Genomic DNA, 18,695 nt, shown 5'->3' with positions numbered 1-18,695 from the left:
ACCCTGATACACTGCTGTATATCACAGAGGTACATTTGCTTGTCCATACAAAATAAATAGGGTCAAGAACTTGATAACAAAGTTCTTATTGGACTAACATGATGTATGATAACTGGGAGGTTAATAGCTCCTTTTCTTGCATTCATCAATGCTGGGTTAGTGAAAGATGGCAGCAGCTTCCACTCTTCTCTTAACTCCTCCATTAGCTTGTTAGCTTAGCATAGTTCATCTCATGTTTCGCATTTGTCAGCAAAGCATTTCTCAGTGTCACTCTGACAGAGTATGTCTGCTTTAAACCTGAGTAATGCATAGCTAAAAAAAAAAAAAAGTATTTCACAATGGGTTGGAAAGACACAGATATTCCCAAGAAAAAGAAGGTATGAAAAGGTGAACAGGGCTGATATTTTCATGAGCATCACAAACTGCTACAGTTTTGTTATCAGAATGTTATCTGTTCAGTCCATTAACATATGGGAAGCCCAGGAGAACCAGATGAATATTTTATTTTATCTGGTACACGCAGGCAGGCTGCCTGACTCAGCCTGCTCGGCTGGAGAAAGGCCCAAAAGTGCATAACTCTGTGGAAACCTCCTGAAACATGGCAGACATTTCTCAGCGTATGCATCAGTGAGCAGCTCTGATAGGAAGTCATCCTGATCTTTGAATGTCATCTCCAGGTCTCCTTAACGCAGCCATGCTCTGTCTAATCAAAGGAGCTTTTACATCTGAATGTTGTTCAGGCAAAACAGGAAGGATCATGGTTGTGCGGCACCTCTGAGCGTTTAAAGGTGAGCACATCGCATCCAGGGAGGAAAACTAAGAGAGCAAAGGCCATGAATTCTCACAGTAGTTGTCTGATAACAATAGTTTAAAAATTGTCCGTTTATTGTAATACTCTCTTTGGATTTCTGGAAAATATTATTGGGGTCAGTGACCACAATAAATATGCTTCAACTGTCATTGAGAATGACCAAACTGAACACCAGATAAGTGGCTCACAGAAGAGCTGGATTAGCTCCAGCTCTAACAAAATGTCAGCAGTTATGCAAAACAGCAAAGCAAACAACAGAAAAAGTGTCTCCGTGTCAGCCAGGATGCAAGCCTCTGCAGCTGTGTCAGCCTAATTGGACAAATGTTGTCAGAGACCTCAGTCATTAAAAGAAAAATTAAATGTTTGTCGGTGCTGAAGAAAAATCTTTGTTTTGTGTATGACCTATGAAGCTTAATTCTGTAATAAAACAGTCCAAAAGTCCAAACAGGACTAAGAAACAGAGATTATAAACACCCAGGGGGCTTATTGCAAAATGAGAAATGGATAAGTAAAAAGCACATGTGAAATTAAACTAGTAACACTGATGAGATCAGAAGGGAAAAAAGCAGGAAGTAAAACAAAAACAAGATGCGTGAGGAAACTAACTTTCAGAGTAAAACAGGAAGTAACCTTGTAACAGCATTTGCCAGAAGTGTGAGATGAAGACCTAATGCCAACATGAAGACAGAGATGGGGGAACACAGAAGACGTGGGAGGAAAGCACTAAAAACTCAGTAGACATGACAGGGTGCAAAATTCAACCAAAAACAAGAGCTTGCTGGCTCAGAGATCCCCCTTTGGGATTTTGGATGTTTTGCAGTATCGATCACCTGAGGGAAGGTGTGAGTGCAGGTCGAAGCGCCTGGGAAGGGATACCAAGAGTCACCTCCACAAGGGACAAATTAGATGAATGAGGAACCTACGCAGGGATCACTTTTACAAATTTTTTTTCATCATCTGGCAACCACAACTCTCTGTTTAAAGGAAAAAAATCAGGGTGATCCACTGAGTAAATAGTGAAGTATTTCAGATCCTGGTAGATCTGCTGGCAGACGCGCTGTCATTGTCATCCCATGCTAAAAACACTCTTGACAGCGTGTGACTGTGTGTGTCAGAGAAAGAGAGGTTTTAAAGTTTAGTGGAGATGAAAAAAGCAGGTTGAGCCTCCAGCTATAGATGACTCTAAATCCTGAAACACATTAAATACGTTAATGTATAATGATAGAGCTCTCTGAGGTCTTTAATTAACTACCCGTGATCCTGAGCACAGTTCGACAGGGGCAACAAAGTGGATGTTACATATTTCCAGTGACTCTAACCAGCTGAGGTGTCCCCCACTTCACGTTCCCCTGGGAGTAAAAAGTGTTAATATGGAACAGCAGTCCTACAGGAACTGCATGCTGTACATCGATCTGTGCTGCTGGAGTTTTGCTGGCCTGGAGCCTGACTCATTAAAGGAAAAACAAGAGTCAGTTTTACTCTCTCACTGCTGGTAAACGGTGAAAGTAGAGCTGTGAATGTAGCTCGAGAGAGTCGGTCTAACTGAAGAGCCAGAAAGCATTTCCCACACAGAAACAAGAAACGCAGTTTGTTTTCTACTGTACCAAAACCCTTCCTCTTCTTCATTCAGCTGCTTCTTTTCAGGTGTCGCCACATCTGCACATCTGAGCATCTGCTTCTATCTCACCCTATCCCTAGCATCCTCCTCTGTCACACCAATCATCTGCATGTTCTCTTAACTACATCCACGAATCTTCACCCTCTCCTCTTTGTCTTCAGCAAACAGTAGCAGTTTGCGGTGGCACCCTGATCAACCAACGATTGATTAGGGAATCACATTCTTCATGAGCTGCACGTTTGACTTGGCAAAGATTCTGTCCCGGATCCCATTTATCTGGGCTTGGGACCGACACTAGGAGTACACTGGCTTTTGCAGGTTTTGGGCTTATCCAAGGAACTTCAGGGTTTACTCTGCTAAGTAGGTGGTTCACTTACCAGACTATATCGCCATAGTACCTTTTGGAGCTGGTTAGGTTCCAGATTAGGGATCAACAGTCAATCCTCTGGAAAATAGCATCACCATTCCTGGAAGGTCTTTTGACCTCTGGCTGCAGAATAGACGAGTCTAAAGTTTTTCAATAGTGTCTAAAGTCTGTGTTTCCCTGATGAGCATCTGTAATAAATATAAATTCTTACACGCAAATTTATTCCTCGATTTATTTTTTCGTTCTCCTTTTGGCTGTTCAGGATGTTGGGCTGTACAACGCATACAGAAAAACAGATAAAGTAAGAAGATGCTGTTCAGTGCATTGAGAGCATTTACATGATGAATATGATTGCTGAAATAAATCAGTGAGTTTACATGTACACAATCCACTAGGTGGTATACAATGCTTCGACCACAGTCTACAACTGCTTTCTTGTCTCATCGGTTCTTTGCAGTTAAATTGATGCTGCCTTTGACACAAACCATTAGAAAATCCCTTTCACTGGATCTTGTTGTAAATATAAACAGAAGTTTGGTAAACCACTGGTGTAATGTTCGTGATTGGTTTTCTAAACAGGCCACTTTTTTCTTTTTTTGTTTCTTTTTTGTCTCTTTCCAAAAGAACGGACAGTCTGACATCAGCGAGCACACCTTCAAATGCTTACACTAGTTATTTTACCCTGTGAAGCCATAGCACCATGTACACCATAATGGACTGGTGACATTTTTGTTTCAGAAATTTCTTGCATTTTGGTCAAAGCTCAGATAAATCTGGTCCCTGATGGTCTACACTTTACTCAAAGACACCACTTTTCCGTGCTTTGAAAAATATGGCTGCAATGCTTCATATAATGCCGGTAAACTGAGCAGTCAGGTTACACATCACGTTACAGTGAACTCAGACTCTTGGAGGAGTGGTCACACAGTTTCTTTGGATTTCTGTGCAGCAGGTACAGTTCACATGTTCCATCCCAGTCCGATGTGCGTGGCCAGCAGGTAGCACATGCCGATCATGCATGTCATTATCATCATGGGGAATCCTAGCCTGTACAAAACAAGAGAAGAGCAAGTTAGTTGCAATGATCAGCACTTCAGTCAGGATTATTGGAATAAAAAGATTTACGGGCTGCAGTAACCTGCATGTGGGGGCCTGTCTCTGATCAGGGCATATACAGAAAGTCAGAAACAGCAATAAAGGAGGAGCAGGGGGACAGGTGGGTTGTCAAGTGGCTTGCAGATGTGCCCTAGATTAGCCATTTGAATTAACAGGATAGTATGAATTGTCCTGAACTAGATCTATGCTTCACTTGTTTTCTTTTGTTGAGATAAATATAGTTAGCCACTCAGAAAAGTCACAGAGCTCAACCTCCACCAATATGACCATTTTAAGGAAAATTATTTGGAGTCTCACCAAATGCTCCCTCTGTCCACCAACTCTTGTGTAATTTGTCTCTTGCCTTGGAGAAGGAGCTGGTTGGCAGTGTTTTTGTAGTTGTTGTCATCATCTTAAAATGTATTCATTGTTCCCATCAGTGTGTGTCTTCTATTATTTTGTTATTGTTGCATGATTCAATGGAAGCTGTTAGTTTAGCAGGAACGTAAGCTCCAGTACACACAGAACAAGAAGTCAAGAAATGTTGTTTACTACTTTTATTATTTTCTACTATATACCTTTCACTCTTACTGAAGCAAACAGCAATTTGCTTCAATAAGTGTAAAGCATCGTGTAATGTCACATGAAGTCATAGCTTCCATTTATATTTATCCTGGTTTATTCTCTCAAATTTCTCCTTTAAAAAAATATATTACCAAAAACGGCATTAAAAAAATCCTGGCACTAAAGCTAGGTTTGAAAAAGTAATAAAATACCTTTATCTTACAGGGATTTTTCTTCTCTTTATTATCACCTCTCTTTGTGAGAGACATATTTTGACCTTTGGCAGCCACAGACAGTCCAACTCCTCATATAAAGAAAACCAAATTATTGCAAAATCCAGTCTTATTGATGTGTGACACTTTGCTGAGCTCCACAACTTACTCTGTCTTCACTCAGCCTGCAGCACAGGGAGGTCAGAGCTGCACAGCCGCTGAGAGCCGTTAAAAATTCAGCGTCTTGATCAAGGACACATCAGCCTGCAGGTGAAGGCTTGTCTTCCTGCACGCTAAAGCTAGCAGATGCTCCGAGACATGCACATTGCGTACAACGGAACAATCTAAAAAGTCCTCGGCTGCATGCACACATCTCATTAGTCCAAAGTTGTTTATTGAAACAGAAATGGCTTCACATGGTGACATCTTTAAAGGCCAGCTTTCTTCTGAATGTAATGACTGAAATGTAGTCCCCTGGATGAAGCATTGGTGGTGACTGCTGCCATGTATGTTTCTGCTTCTCACCCCTGAATTAGTCTCCTTAATTAAAATGTGTCCTTAGATGACTCCTGAACTGCAGATGGCTCGTGTTTGGATGTCTACCATGTCCTATATGGACACATGGCAGCTCCGAGGGCCAGAGATCTGTTCATCCTCACTCTGTGCCACGGATCACTTTGGAGGACAAAAACTGCATGTATATTCAGCGTGCCAGCCATCAGTCTTCATCAAAGCAGAAAAGGACTAATTAAGACTAAAAAATAAGAGAACATATCATTAAAATATCATTGAGAGCAGATGTTGCTCTCACTCTGACAGACTGAAGAGAAAAAGTTTGGGCCAAATCAGCCTGGAAAAAAAACATAAACATACAGCTGCTATATTATCTGTGTTAATCTTTATATTAGGATTAAAGACAAAATGATGACAGTTCATTCAAATGCAATTATTATGACGATAAACATTATATTTGGCTTACGTGTGGTTTTATGTGTATAAAGCACACAGATGCTTATATGAAATGGCAAGGTTAACCGTGCAAGTCTGATTGTCAGAGAGACAAAAGGTTACCTGTCTCTTTGCTGTGTGTATTTTCAGTTAACCTGGACATGACCTCTTCTTAGAGGATCTCAAGGAACTGAGATGACCATTTGGGTTCAGAATGAGTATCTGATGATCACTGCAGCTGCCCACAACTTTGTTTTCTTTTTCATTTTCTTATGTTTAGCTGCCTTTACGGGTCACTACGGTAGTCATATATGGTTGTCTGCTGAAGGCCAAGGCTTTTAAAGTTCTCATCAGAGAATTATCTTCCTCTGATGATGCAACTCAGAGAGGTGACACTGACCTTCAGCAGCTCATCAACCAGTTTGCCCATGCCTGCAGTGAGTCTGGGCTGGCTATCAGCATCAAGAAAACCAACAAAATGACTGATTATTTTAGCTGTTTGGGTTCTGTCGTCGCCAGCAGCAGCCTATAGTATCATTTACTAGGCAAAAAGACAAACAAGAGAGTGCGGGAGATCAAAAGAATCACCTAGAACCATTTCACCTTCACTGCCTACAGCAAATAGTCGCTAACATAACTGTGCTTAAACAAGCCAGCTCTCAGAGCATGCTTCTCCACCTCCTGTCAGTGTCGATCGGAGCCCATCTCGATCGACACGAACATCAGGTGACCAGATGTCCCCCAGCATCTCAGCAGGTCCTGTTTGCAGATGGGACCTGAACATCAGGGGAACGACACTAATCATCACAGTTTGGCGTCACAGTGCTGAAGGATTGAAGAAGGGCAAAACAAAAAAAGCTGCAACCAATAGCTAAAGGACAGGAGCCACAATAGCAACCAGAGACAACAAGCTCGAGCCCTTGATCCACACTTCAGCTATGTTTGCAGCACTTGCAAGGATCACATTACGGAACCACTGTTGATTCATGTGATATGATACTGCCAAAAAAACCTACATTACTTCTATGATAGCATGTAGGTATTTCCACCACACTTCTAGTGTGTGTGTGTGTGTGTGTGTTTGTGTGTGTGTGTGTGCGTGTGAGTCAATGCAATATAAATATTTGCCAGTTCATCTACTGATTGAAATGAGACAGCAACCATCTATTTCCTGTTCTGTGTCTGGATGCATTTCTCTCTACCGAGATGGGGGGTTTTTATCCTAAAAGGGTACATTTTGTCAATTTAAGCTTTTTTTTTTTGTTTCTTTGTTTTATATGTCCTCTTATAAATACAATATGGGGTTATGAGATTTGTAAATCATTGTGTTCTGTTTTTACCTGTTTTATACAGTGTCTCTACTTCGTAGGATCTGGATTTATATGTCTAAGTGCCTGTGTGAAAACTGCAGTCAGTGTACCATGTCTGCTGCTCAAACTAAATTATGAGGTTTCCAGTGAATATGCTTGCAGAAATGGCAAATAAGTACTTGGACTGAAGAATATTAAGGCTTTATAGGCACTTCAGCACTTTCATGATTTTAAGACATTCTGCATTTTAAGTGTAACAAAAAAACAGTTTCAAAGTTTCTCAACTGAGTCATAATGGTCATTGTCATTTTTGAGTGATTATCATTATTTACGCATCAGTAGCAAAAGTGGGGGAACTGTGAAGAAAAGATGAAAATAATATAAGATTTACTAAAAAGATTTTAGATAATATATATTAAGTTTAGAATTTATAATTTTCTTTTTTCTGATAATAAGTAAATAAGTAAAAGATCTACAGAAGAAAGCATCTTCTGTAGTACTGGTATCACATCTCTAAACTTTCAGTATGGTGAATGTCTTTTCTCTAGAAGGTGTAAGCATTTTGCAGTAGTAACATTCTTAGTTTCCTACCCAAACGTTCTTCATTTTCATGCACCTGAAAGGAACTGTCTTTTTCTTTTCTTGTCTACCATCGCCAGACACTGCTAGTTACTGTGGTGACCTAATCAGATGAAAAGCACCACCTTCAAGACACTGAAAACTCTGACTTCAGGCTCAACATATTTCAATAACCTATTAGTCTGTTTTCCTGTTGGCCCCCCAGCTCACCAGTGGTCCCTTCCAAGATTTAGATCACCATGTGGCGCTCTCAATCTTGGGGTTGAACTGCAGCTGCAGCTGCCAGAGTAGAGCCAGAGCCAAAGAAAATAGTTCCTTTTCAGTGCTCCATAGAATGCCTTTCACCTTATTTTCCATATATTAATAAAGAGTTTCCTAAGTCCAGTCCTTTCTCATCAATTTAGGTTTTTGCACATGACAGTTTGCAATCAAGCCGTGGTAGATCTGCTGCATGAAATTCTGTCCTGATTAAACAAAGACAAAAGCAGCCGATGATCTGTGTTGAATTTGTTGATTAAAATGGAAGCTCTCACAGGTTTTATTAGCAAGCCAAACACACAAAACGTTTAGTGTAGCTGTCAATATGCACCCGACAGCTACTGGAAATAATATTGTGCAAAAAGATGCAAAGTGGTTAATGCTACCTATTTTGTGCAGAGGTCAGCATCCTCATATGTTGATGAACCACAGAGAAGGCATGGAATAGAACAGGTCTGTCAGTGCTCTGAAGCACCTCCAGACTGGACAGTAACGCAGCATTCAGCTGCACAGATGTAGGGCCATTTCAGCTTTGGTGTTTATATTGATTTGTAATGTGAGAATTCAGTTCTTTGACTACACTGCTCGGTTTCTGTTAATACCACATGCTTTTCATTTAAACTACACTATAATCACATATTGCTTGTGGGAAAAATGAGCCTGTCTGGCTGTTATCGCTGTCAGACAGCCTGAGGTCACCTCTGCATGAGTGAATCCCTTTCTACGGAGCAATACCTATTTCCCGATCACAGGCACATCATGAGGGGACACGGGGCACATGAAAAAGACACCACAATATACCACAGAGAGGAGCAGGGTTCACCTTGTCTAAAAATCCCCATCAAACCTTGTGATCTCACACAATGACTTAATTGCATATGATGGGAGCTCTTTGAAAGTCCTGATGCAATCTCAAAGACTCTTTAGATAAACCAATGGGCCGCGCTTCTCTGACTGTGGAGGCTGTAGGACAGAGAGAGCAGCGCTGCTCCCCTGTGATAATGGTTGACCTGTTCTATTCAATGAGCACAAAAAGCACACTGGTGCAGTGTTTAAGCTGTGAAGCGGTACACAAAAAAACCTCCAAAAATATGTATGAGCGTGATTGCAGTGTTTATTAGAAATAAAGCTAAAACACCTGCCTCTGTAGTGCAGAGGCTTATTGTTTTCTGTATAGATTTCCTGCAGGTGACTGTTCATGAGCAACATGTGGTCCAAAAGAACAAGACACTCTGAAGCACCTTACATTGTCTAATGTCATTTGTTTTTGTGTCTCAAAACTGTAGCAATTTGCTACATTGATAGGCATTTACAAGTACATTTTGCAGTGGGTCTATTCTAGAGTGTAATGCATTACAAGCACCCGTGGCAGTTTCTATTCAACCGACCAACATACAGAGCTGTTACTTTAGTGATGCACTTTAGGTTAATGGTTTGTGGCGAGGTGGATGATAAGGGCCTTGAGGCACGAAGGAAGCAACAGGGACCATGCTAACTGCTGAGCTATTCGAGGCTACTCATTTTCCTTTGTGATGGCTTATCAAAAAGGCATTTGTGCCCCCGTGGGCTCATCTGGCCCCTGAATTCATCCTCCTGATACAGCACTAGTCAATCCCAGCTGCCCAGACTTCGCTCCCCCTTGCCTGTCTCTCTGAACAGCAGTGACCCTTGCCACAGACATCCAATTACAGACAGTGCTTCAGCCAAGAGCAATGCTCCTGTCCAATAACTGTAAACACAGCTAGAGCGGGAGAGAAGTAGAGCTGACGGGTTGCAACTGTTCCCCTCCATTTCAATGAAATCCTTTGCAGACAGACGTCCCAGAGTCTTTTTAGTGCACTAAGAAATTTGTCAACGAGCTTTAACCAACTCTGACACATTTTCCACCAATTACTTCACTGGCTTTAGCGGCGTGTCAGAGCCAACTGAGCAGGTAACGAAGGCTGAAAAAGTAATGGTGGAATTTTCTTAATGCCAAAGGTCACCTGAAGTTGTTCTTTTTCTTCTCAGCCACAGTCTCATTAGCTGTAAATAGGAATATCAATGAAGCAACCTGCTACAGATCAGATTACAATATTAAAACGTAGTAGTAACATAGTAACATATCCTGTAGCTTAGGTATGTGGGAAGTACAATACTTCTGCAAGTCTTTAGAATAAATGACAACTCACTGAAAACAACAAATTGAGTATAGCGTTAGTTGAGTTAGGCCACAAAGTCACAATCCTGGCTGATCAGCTGAGCTGATTAGGGTGTGCCTTTCAGAGTGATGCTGTGCACAGTGTAGACTTAAGGACCCAAAATGCTGAACGCAGGAGGATTCCAACAGAAAGCTGATAGTAAAATCCACAAGGTAACAAAAAGTCCAAATACAAGAGAAAATAGACAGTGTAGACAGCAAGGCAAATACGAGGAGCCAGAGAATTTAAACAAAAGGTGAACAGGACAGCACAGAAGAAAACACACACACACACACACACACACACACACACACACACACACACACACACACACACACAGGAACATAACAGTACAAAGAGGAAGTCTATTTATGGCCCCTGGTCTATTGAGTGGAATGAGGGAAAATGGGCGAAAGAATTACAACGAGGTGAAGACACACAGGATAATCACTCAAGGGGAAGCAAAACCACACAGGGAATTGAAGAAAACTTTCACAGTAAAACAAGAGACCAGTACATGAAAACTAACTTCTAACAAAATATCAGACCAGGGAACACACTAAAACAGAGGAAGACAATGGGAAACATCTGAGAACTAAAAGCTAGAACATTTGGTTGGTCCCTGTGGACCTATCCCTGACTCCTCCGGTCCACATCCTTTGGGCATTTAATGGTGTGAGAATGTGTGTGTGTGAATACTAGAAAGTACTGAGTAGAAGGCATTAATAAGTTCCAATCAATTTAGCATTTTCCTTAAAATCAAGCCAGGATTACACAACTTAAACAACTGCAGCATCTGCAAACCTCTTAGCAACCCATCTCTTCCTCAGCTCCTCCTTTTTATATCACAGAATTTTATTGCTGTTATATGATGAAGCCCAGTCTGTTCTGTCTGGGGGTGCTTGGTCCTGCTCTCCTCGTCTCCAGATTTTCACATGGAAGAACTGGGAATGGGAACATCAATGTTCTTTAGACTACAAACTGAAATGTCACCTTCACGGCGGCGCTTCAGAAAATGTTAGGTGGTAAGTATAGATAGAATATCAGTATAAATGTTGTCTGTGATTGTTATGATGAAAGCGCTGTCACTCCATCCAGTGAAAACACTTTCAGATCTTTGATGACAATAATCTACAGTAAGCCACAGACACCGCGTTCAGTCATAAGTGTCACAAGTTTAATGTTAAATCAAGTCTCTGTTCAAATCTGTTACACAAATCCCAAAAGAAATCCTCTGACTTTGTCTCTTTTCAACCCTCACGGGCATTACATTTCCACTGTTCCTAAATAAAATAGCGATGCAGTTCCAACCCAATGGCATATCAAGCCTAATCAGACTCATATTCATGCTTTTTTTCAACATAACTGACCCCTTCGGCTTCTCCAACATGCAAACCATAAAGCGTGTCTGACTGCTGTGTCGCCAGGGTGCAAATTATCAGTGAGCAGGTGGCAACCTGATAGGAAGCCTGCTGACCATCCAGCCTGCAATATAACCACATTTTCTGCCATTCATTCGACTTTTTTTCTTGTAACCACCCTAGAGTTCTGAAATCAGGCTCCACGGTTGGACGGTTTCACTCAGTATCAGTTCAATCAGTCACACATATGTTACACTGTTTATGCCTCTTTCATGGTTCAGCATGACTGGGGGACTTCTATTTCTGTCGACATGAGAGAATATTGCTGCAGGTTGACTTCCTCCACACTCACTGTAGTAAACATTTCTCTACAGGGTCACTGAAGAGGACACAGACTCAAATCACTGCTTGCACTACATAACAAACCCGTGCGTGTCGTGTTGTTTCCTGGAGTCTGCTCACAGAACGCTGCACCTGCTGCACAAAGACAAACTAAACGTGTTCTGTCACATGATACTCAGTGCGACACGTTTTCTCTAAATGTTCTCAGGCTATTCATACACACTGTTGGCAATTTCTAATGCAACATATGATGGACATAAATGTGTAAGTAGCCCCTCAGGCTGAATAGCCTATCGTATTTCAGCACCACAAACCAAGAACAGAGGAACTTTTCAAACTTGCTGTTTATGACCTCTTTGTGCATGGGACTGCTTCGTGCTGTTAGTGGCGCCTTTGCTTACTTGAAGAACTCCATGAAGGAAAAGCCATATCCATGTTGCTCAGCGATGCCTGCACACACAACGTTGGCTGATGCTCCTATCAATGTGCCATTTCCTAAACAGAAAAGAGAAAAAAGTCAGAGAAAACTTTTCTTTAATGTCAGGTGTGTTTCCAGAACCACTAAAAACTGTAATTAAACCTATACTGAAAAAGGACAATCTTGACAAGACACAAATGAGCAACTACAGGCCGATCTCCCATTTTTAAGTAAGATCATTGAAAAAGCAGTTTCTCAACAGCTCAATTACTTCTTAAAACAGAATAACTGCTATGATGCCTTCCAGTCAGGTTTTAGACAGAACCACAGCACTGAAACCGCTCTGACCAAAGTGTTTAATGACATATGTCTGAATACAGACAGTGGAAAAATGTCAGTCTTAGTTTTGCTGGATCTCAGTGCAGCATTTGATACAGTTGACCACAACATATTACTCAAACGACTGGAGAACTGGGCAGGTCTTTCAGGAACTGTACTAAACTGGTTCAAAACATACTTAGAAAACAGGAAATACTTTGTATCAATAGGTAACTTCACATCTGAGCAGACAAGTATCACATGTGGAGTTCCCCAAGGTTCCATCTTGGGACCCCATCTGTTTAACATTTACATGTCCCCACTGGCACAGATTATAAAGAACAACAAAATAAACTATCATAGCTATGCAGATGACACACAAATATATATCAGGCCCTGTACAGGCTCTTGGTAAATGCACTGAGGAAATTAATGACTGGTTGTGCCACAATTTTCTCCAGCTAAACAAAACTGAAGTAATAGTCTTTGGAGCCAAAGAAAAACGATTACAGGTCACCTTCAACGTCAATCTATACACCTAAAAACCACAAACCAGGCGAGAAATTTGGGTGTAGTGATGGATGCAGACCTAAACTTAGAAAAACACATTAAGACAATAACAAAATCAGCTTACTATCACCTCAAGAATATTTCAAGGATAAAAGATCTGATGTCTCAACAGGACCTGGAAAAACTAGTCCATGCATTCATTTTTAGTAGGCTTGATTACTGTAACAGCATCTTTACAGGTCTACCTAAAAAATCAGTCAGACATCTACAGCTCATTGAGAACTCTGCTGCTCGAGTCCTCACTAAGACCAAAAAAGTGGACCACATCAGTCCAGCTCTGAGGTCTTTACACTGGCTGCCTGTCCATCAGAGGATAGACTTTAAAGTTCTGATGCTGGTCTATAAAGCTCTGAATGGTTTAGGACCAAAATACATCAGTGACCTCCTGACCCAGTATGAACCTTCCAGATCCCTCAGGTCATCTGGATCCGGTCTTTTATCAGATCCCAGTGTCAGAACCAGACACGGAGAAGCTGCATTCAGCTTTTATGCTCCTTATATCTGGAACAAACTCCCAGAAAGCCTCAGATCAGCTGAAACACTCAGTTTATTTAATTCTCAGCTGCATTTGAATAAAACACCAAATCCACACTTTTAAGCTTAAAATTCAAAACTTATATTTTAACTACTGATTTTATCTACTGTTTTTTTGTTTTGTGTTTTTTCTCTGTAATCAATTTTAAATCGTGCTTTTTATTGTTTTTGTTTTTTAATGTCTCTATAAAGCACTATGAATCACCTTGTTGTTGAATTGTGCTATATAAATAAACTTGCCTTGCCTAAACTGCTTTGTATTACTTCCCAGCAAACAGATAATGCTACAAAGCTGGACGCTCATATTAAACATGGCTAAAATTGCAAATAAACAGGTCAGTGTCTCTGAAACGCTGCACTGTTTCACATCCTGTTTCAAAAACATTTTGTTTTCTATTCTTGGATCTGATTGGCATTAAATGGAGGGTCTCTCTTTGTACGGTTTCAGAAAAAGCTCTGCTCTGATCACAGCACGCCCACCCACCTGCTCAGTTTGACTCAGAAATACTTCCATCAGTTTGCTTAAAAACATTTTTGGAGGTTGACCAGAAAAGAAAACTTGAAATACTATGCATTTCCTGAAGAAGTAGAGCCGTGGGTATTAGTTTTCTTTTTCTCAGAAAAACAAGACAAAACAGATAAAGACCAGAAAGTCAGCTTCTGCAATCAGAGCCCACTATGAAGGTGGATCTTTAGCTGACTAATGTTAGAAGATGATGATTTTTTTTCATCTGTAAAGGGAAATGAAGACGAGTTAGAAAAGCACATTTCAGTGATTGGTTACTTACACATCTCTGAAATGTTTGTCTTGTATTGACACTTGAAACAAATCTCTACTGTAACTACTGTTTCAGAATGGGAAATTACAGTATGTTTCTCAGTTGGTTTCCTCTACCGCTGCAAGAGGAAGACACACTGCACAGAACCATCACAGCCTGTTTGCAGAAGCTCAATAGAAGTAACAGGAACGTGTGCTTTTAAGGAAGAGAGGCCATAAAGAGACAGGATGCTTGTTTTAGGAAGAGAGTGGAGCGAGTGGCTGCATCAATGTTTAGTAGAAGATGAGTAAGGACTCGTGTTCAACTCGTGCAATGCTGCTCTAGAAGAACCCAATAATAAAAATATAGAGCGGAGCAAAACATAAGTTAACGTAAAGTATTTCAACATTATGAGCATGAGTACTTTACAGTCTTATAATACTGTTGATCACTTTTCTGACTTAATCTCATAAAGCATTGCTTTAACAGTCAGCACGCGTACCCATCCTGCAGTTCAATACTGCCCACATCTCAAAAGGTGTCAGTGTGAGGATGGAGCTTGGCAGGGGCAACATCACACTGCCAGTCGATAAAGACCTGTCACAGTGCAGTTGATTAAACTGAAACACTATGACAGCTCTCTCTCTCCATTTGTGTCCTTCCCATCGGAGCTGAGCCACAGTCGGATGAAGGGCTGGCCACTGGGGCGCAGAATGAGCCTGAGTGAGGCGATCTCTGAGAGCCCTGAGGCTGCTCCCACAAAGAGCGCAGCCTGACCTCCCCGGGGAGCGACACAGCTGTACAAAGTGTGGCTGTCACCTGGAGCATATGTTGTCTTCTTCTGGCAGCCGTCATCAATAAAGATCCACACTTTTCAAACAGGGATAAACTATAAAGTCCCTGATGTCTGTGAGGGAGTCTGGAAGGCTGTTGTGTATTTTTCCCAAAACTGACATGCAATGCACTATTTTTATAATACAGCATATGAGGCCCAAGAAGCAATACTTACCACCCAGACAGGCTCCCATAGCCAAAGCAAAGATGAGCGGTTTAACTGGCAGGTTCACATCTGCATCCTGACTCAGGTTGATGAGAACAGGAATCTGCAGAGACAGATTTAAAATCATGAAAACAGCTCTTTCTTGAAATTTTACATACTCTGTTTTTAATATGGCGAAATGGTTTTTTTGTGCTTTTTTTTTTAACTACAAGAAGGATGTGTGTGTGTGTGTGTGTGTGTGTGTGTGTGTGTGTGTGTGTGTGTGTGTGTGTGTGGTTATGACGCAAGTGCTATACAATAACATGTTTATGGACTCCATGATGAATAAAGCCTGACTGTTCTCCTTTTGGAAAAGTATTATTATTTCTCTGAATTCTTTCTAATACCCAGCAGGGGGCAACTTCTCCAATGTGAAATTACATGTATATGAGAGTGTACAAAAGTATGAGAAAACAAACCTACGCCTGAGTTGAGTTAAGGCCTCCATATACCTCTAGTATTTCCTGATAGGATCTTATTTGCTGGTCTTATTCATTATTGTTCATATTTTGAAATATGTACCAGTTTTGACAGCTGCTTTATATCAATCTACATGCCTGCCCCTTGTTAGGGAAGCAAACTTTAAATGTATTTTTGCAGGAATGGGTAAAATAGTTTAAAAAAATGCATTTGAAATGATTATGAACAAACAGTTGGATGTTTTTAAGGAGAATATTTGTTTGTCCTCTTCCGATGTACCTCTTGTTTCGATGCTCTCACTGCAAGATCGGTAATTTTTTTATATACAGACATGAGTGAAGTATCAATAGTTTCCTGTAACTCTGGCACAGAAAGCAAATAAGTGTAAATGCAGAACTGTTGCTTTGAAAATGCTTCTAAATTGATTCATTCATACATAAATTTCCTAATCTCAATCACTGCGGACTGAAGGGGGAAAACAAATCTTTCCTCAGCCTCACTCTATTGTGCCAATCAGGACATCTTTCTTCTTATCAGCGGTGCACTGAATTGAAAAGTGACGCGCTTTGAAGTGCTCTTCTTTTCAGGTAGAGCAATTCTTGCATGGACCTGAAACTATGGGCGAAAAAAAAACAATCAGAGAAAAGGACATTTTCAAAAAACCCCATGGACACACTGACTAGTCAAAAAATGTGATGGTTTAATTCTCACAGGCAGCATCTCATTCTGTCAGTGGGATAACGTCTTTCTCCTTTCTCAGTGTCATTTTAATTGAGCACAGAGGCACTCCTCTGAAACATTGATCTCTGCTGAATCTATTAATTTGGGGGGAAAAGACAGCTGACAATAGACGTGGTGAGGCAGTAGCTGTTCAGACAGTTTTTACAGAAATAAACCTCCAATTATGAAATGATTAACACATGTTGAGCCTGTTTTTTTCCTCCCACATCTGATTAATACATAATACAGCCCTAATCCCTGGTTGTATCTCTGCCTGTTATGTATTTTTTAATAAGAACCCCCCCCCCTCCCCGAACGATACACATCTTTTAACTTCTGTATCAGCATTTAATTGCTGTAGCTACACATTATAAATCGCCTCTCTTCCATGTCACAGAATCTGCATGTGACTTGTTTGTGTAAGAGTGTGATATGCTGCAGCTGTGATATCAGGCTCAGGGCTCTTACCATGGTGGCAGTGAAGGGAATGTTGTCAATGAGAGAAGAAGCCAGAGCCGAGACCCACATCACCAAGATAATGGCTATAGCCAAGCGCTGGTCTTCTGGCACCGCCTGACAGGGGAGATAAGAGTGACAGATAACTGCTACTTTTATTGCCGCTCACACGCACACACCCTCTCTCCGCCTTCGCTGATTTAAATCAAACACAACAATTATGTTCAGTCTCTGACACCGAACCCCTCCTCGGGGAGCAGAAGCTGAGAGGATGAAGCTGTTTGAATGTGTGACACAACCACAGGTGGTGGCTTTGAGTGTTATCTGTGCTGTAGGCGCACAGCGAAGCTGGTTCACCGCATGCGGTGTGATTTGAACCCTCTTCATGGCGACAGTAAGGAAAACAGAGTCTCCTCCTTTATTTCAGCTGTCCTGCAGCCCTACGAAGAGAGAAAGGCCATGCAGCTCTCACAGCATGTTGTCCATGGTTCTGGGACACCGAGTGGGTCACAAACCACAAATAGCACACTACCTGTCATGTGTCATTATTAGGCTCGCAGGGGCCCGCAGTCTAAACACAAGCTGACGTAGCTATTACTGGTGCAATTCTCTGCTAAGAGACACCTCGCTCGCATGACGCACAGAGGCAAGAATATGGGTGAAAATTACTTCAGACCCCTTCAGCTGCCTGCAGGAGTCAGATGCAAAGAAAATAATTGAATTCCGAGCCAGGCAGAACAAAAGGATCGATATGCATGGAATGCAATATCGCATCACCTGTGCCCAATTATCAGCGATGCCAGTCGCACAGAGACCTGAGAGATGACTGTAAAGGTTCAGAATCAAAGGGGAAACGTACTTTTATAAGCAGTGCTGTCTGTTCTCCGATATAGTCAATAAGCTGCAGCTGGGCTAAAGCCTGAAAAAGGAAGAGGAGAAGATTAATAAGAAAAAAAAATCAGAAGAGAATCACTTAAAGGTGAGATTAAACCGAAAGAAGAAAAGCAATTTGGTTTCCATTTAGTGGCTATTAAATAGACAGAGACAGATGTATCCTTGTTATCATTCCTGAGATTGAATATTATTCATGTGCTGGTGAGCACTGCTTCACTGACTCTACACTGTGTTGTAGTTTTGCCCACAAAGAGAGAAACAACAAAGCCCTCACTGTGCTGACAGGACACTTTTCTTTGCATCCTTTCATTGAAGCTCATGGGTGAAAATACAGATAATTACTTTGCTCATTGCGAGCTGACTGCCAGCTGCACTGTCAATTGAATCTATGCATTGATTCTGTTTTTCCTTAGTGCCCTGTGAAGCTGCTCGTCAGAGCAGACCCCAGCTAAACCTACATTTATCTTAGATCTGGATGCTTCAAGTGGCTCTAATTAAAAGTTGTTGTTTGGCATCAGTTTTTAGTTTTCACTGTTCAATTTGTGGTCCAAAAAATTTCCTTGGAAAAAAATAGAAACGAGCTTTCCGTTAAATGCCAGAAACTCGGCCTGTATGTTAAATACCTCCATCAAAACGAAGAGGCCGGCAAAAAACAGCAGCGTGGCCCACTCCACTCGGTGCAAGATGATCTCAAAATCCTGAATGTCAGCCAGAACCAAAAGCCAGAGCGCACCCAAGATAGCGATCCAACCTGAGAGAGAACAAGAAACACCATCTGACATCTCCCTTTACAGCAGGAAAACATGTTCATATACATAAAAACTCTGAGCACTGACTAGCAGATTTTCACAGATTTATATTAGCAGATTGCCCACACAGTAAAAAACAAAACCTTTATCACATGTTACACATGCAACCACTGT

At 41.2% G+C, this 18,695-nt stretch overlaps 1 protein-coding gene across 1 annotated transcript in view; it reads right to left on the bottom strand.

The window, feature by feature from the left end:
• Positions 1 to 3,022: 3,022 nt before the first annotated feature.
• The window catches only part of oca2 (oculocutaneous albinism II), a 53,641-nt gene continuing 37,968 nt past the window's right edge, over positions 3,023 to 18,695 (bottom strand). Inside the window, exons 19-24 of the mRNA XM_005727140.1 lie at positions 18,396 to 18,523; positions 17,738 to 17,797; positions 16,891 to 16,995; positions 15,253 to 15,346; positions 12,047 to 12,140; positions 3,023 to 3,843 (exon numbers count right to left, since the gene is read on the bottom strand). Of these exons, the coding sequence (XP_005727197.1) occupies positions 3,756 to 3,843; positions 12,047 to 12,140; positions 15,253 to 15,346; positions 16,891 to 16,995; positions 17,738 to 17,797; positions 18,396 to 18,523 (569 nt within the window). The 3' untranslated portion in view covers positions 3,023 to 3,755. The remainder of the gene's footprint in view (positions 3,844 to 12,046; positions 12,141 to 15,252; positions 15,347 to 16,890; positions 16,996 to 17,737; positions 17,798 to 18,395; positions 18,524 to 18,695) is intronic.

Source organism: Pundamilia nyererei, unplaced genomic scaffold (genome assembly GCF_000239375.1).
Source record: "Pundamilia nyererei isolate P.nyererei 1_Seehausen unplaced genomic scaffold, PunNye1.0 scaffold00023, whole genome shotgun sequence".
In the NCBI taxonomy this organism is placed as follows: domain Eukaryota; kingdom Metazoa; phylum Chordata; class Actinopteri; order Cichliformes; family Cichlidae; genus Pundamilia; species Pundamilia nyererei.
This window is presented reverse-complemented; position numbering and strand designations above follow the sequence as displayed.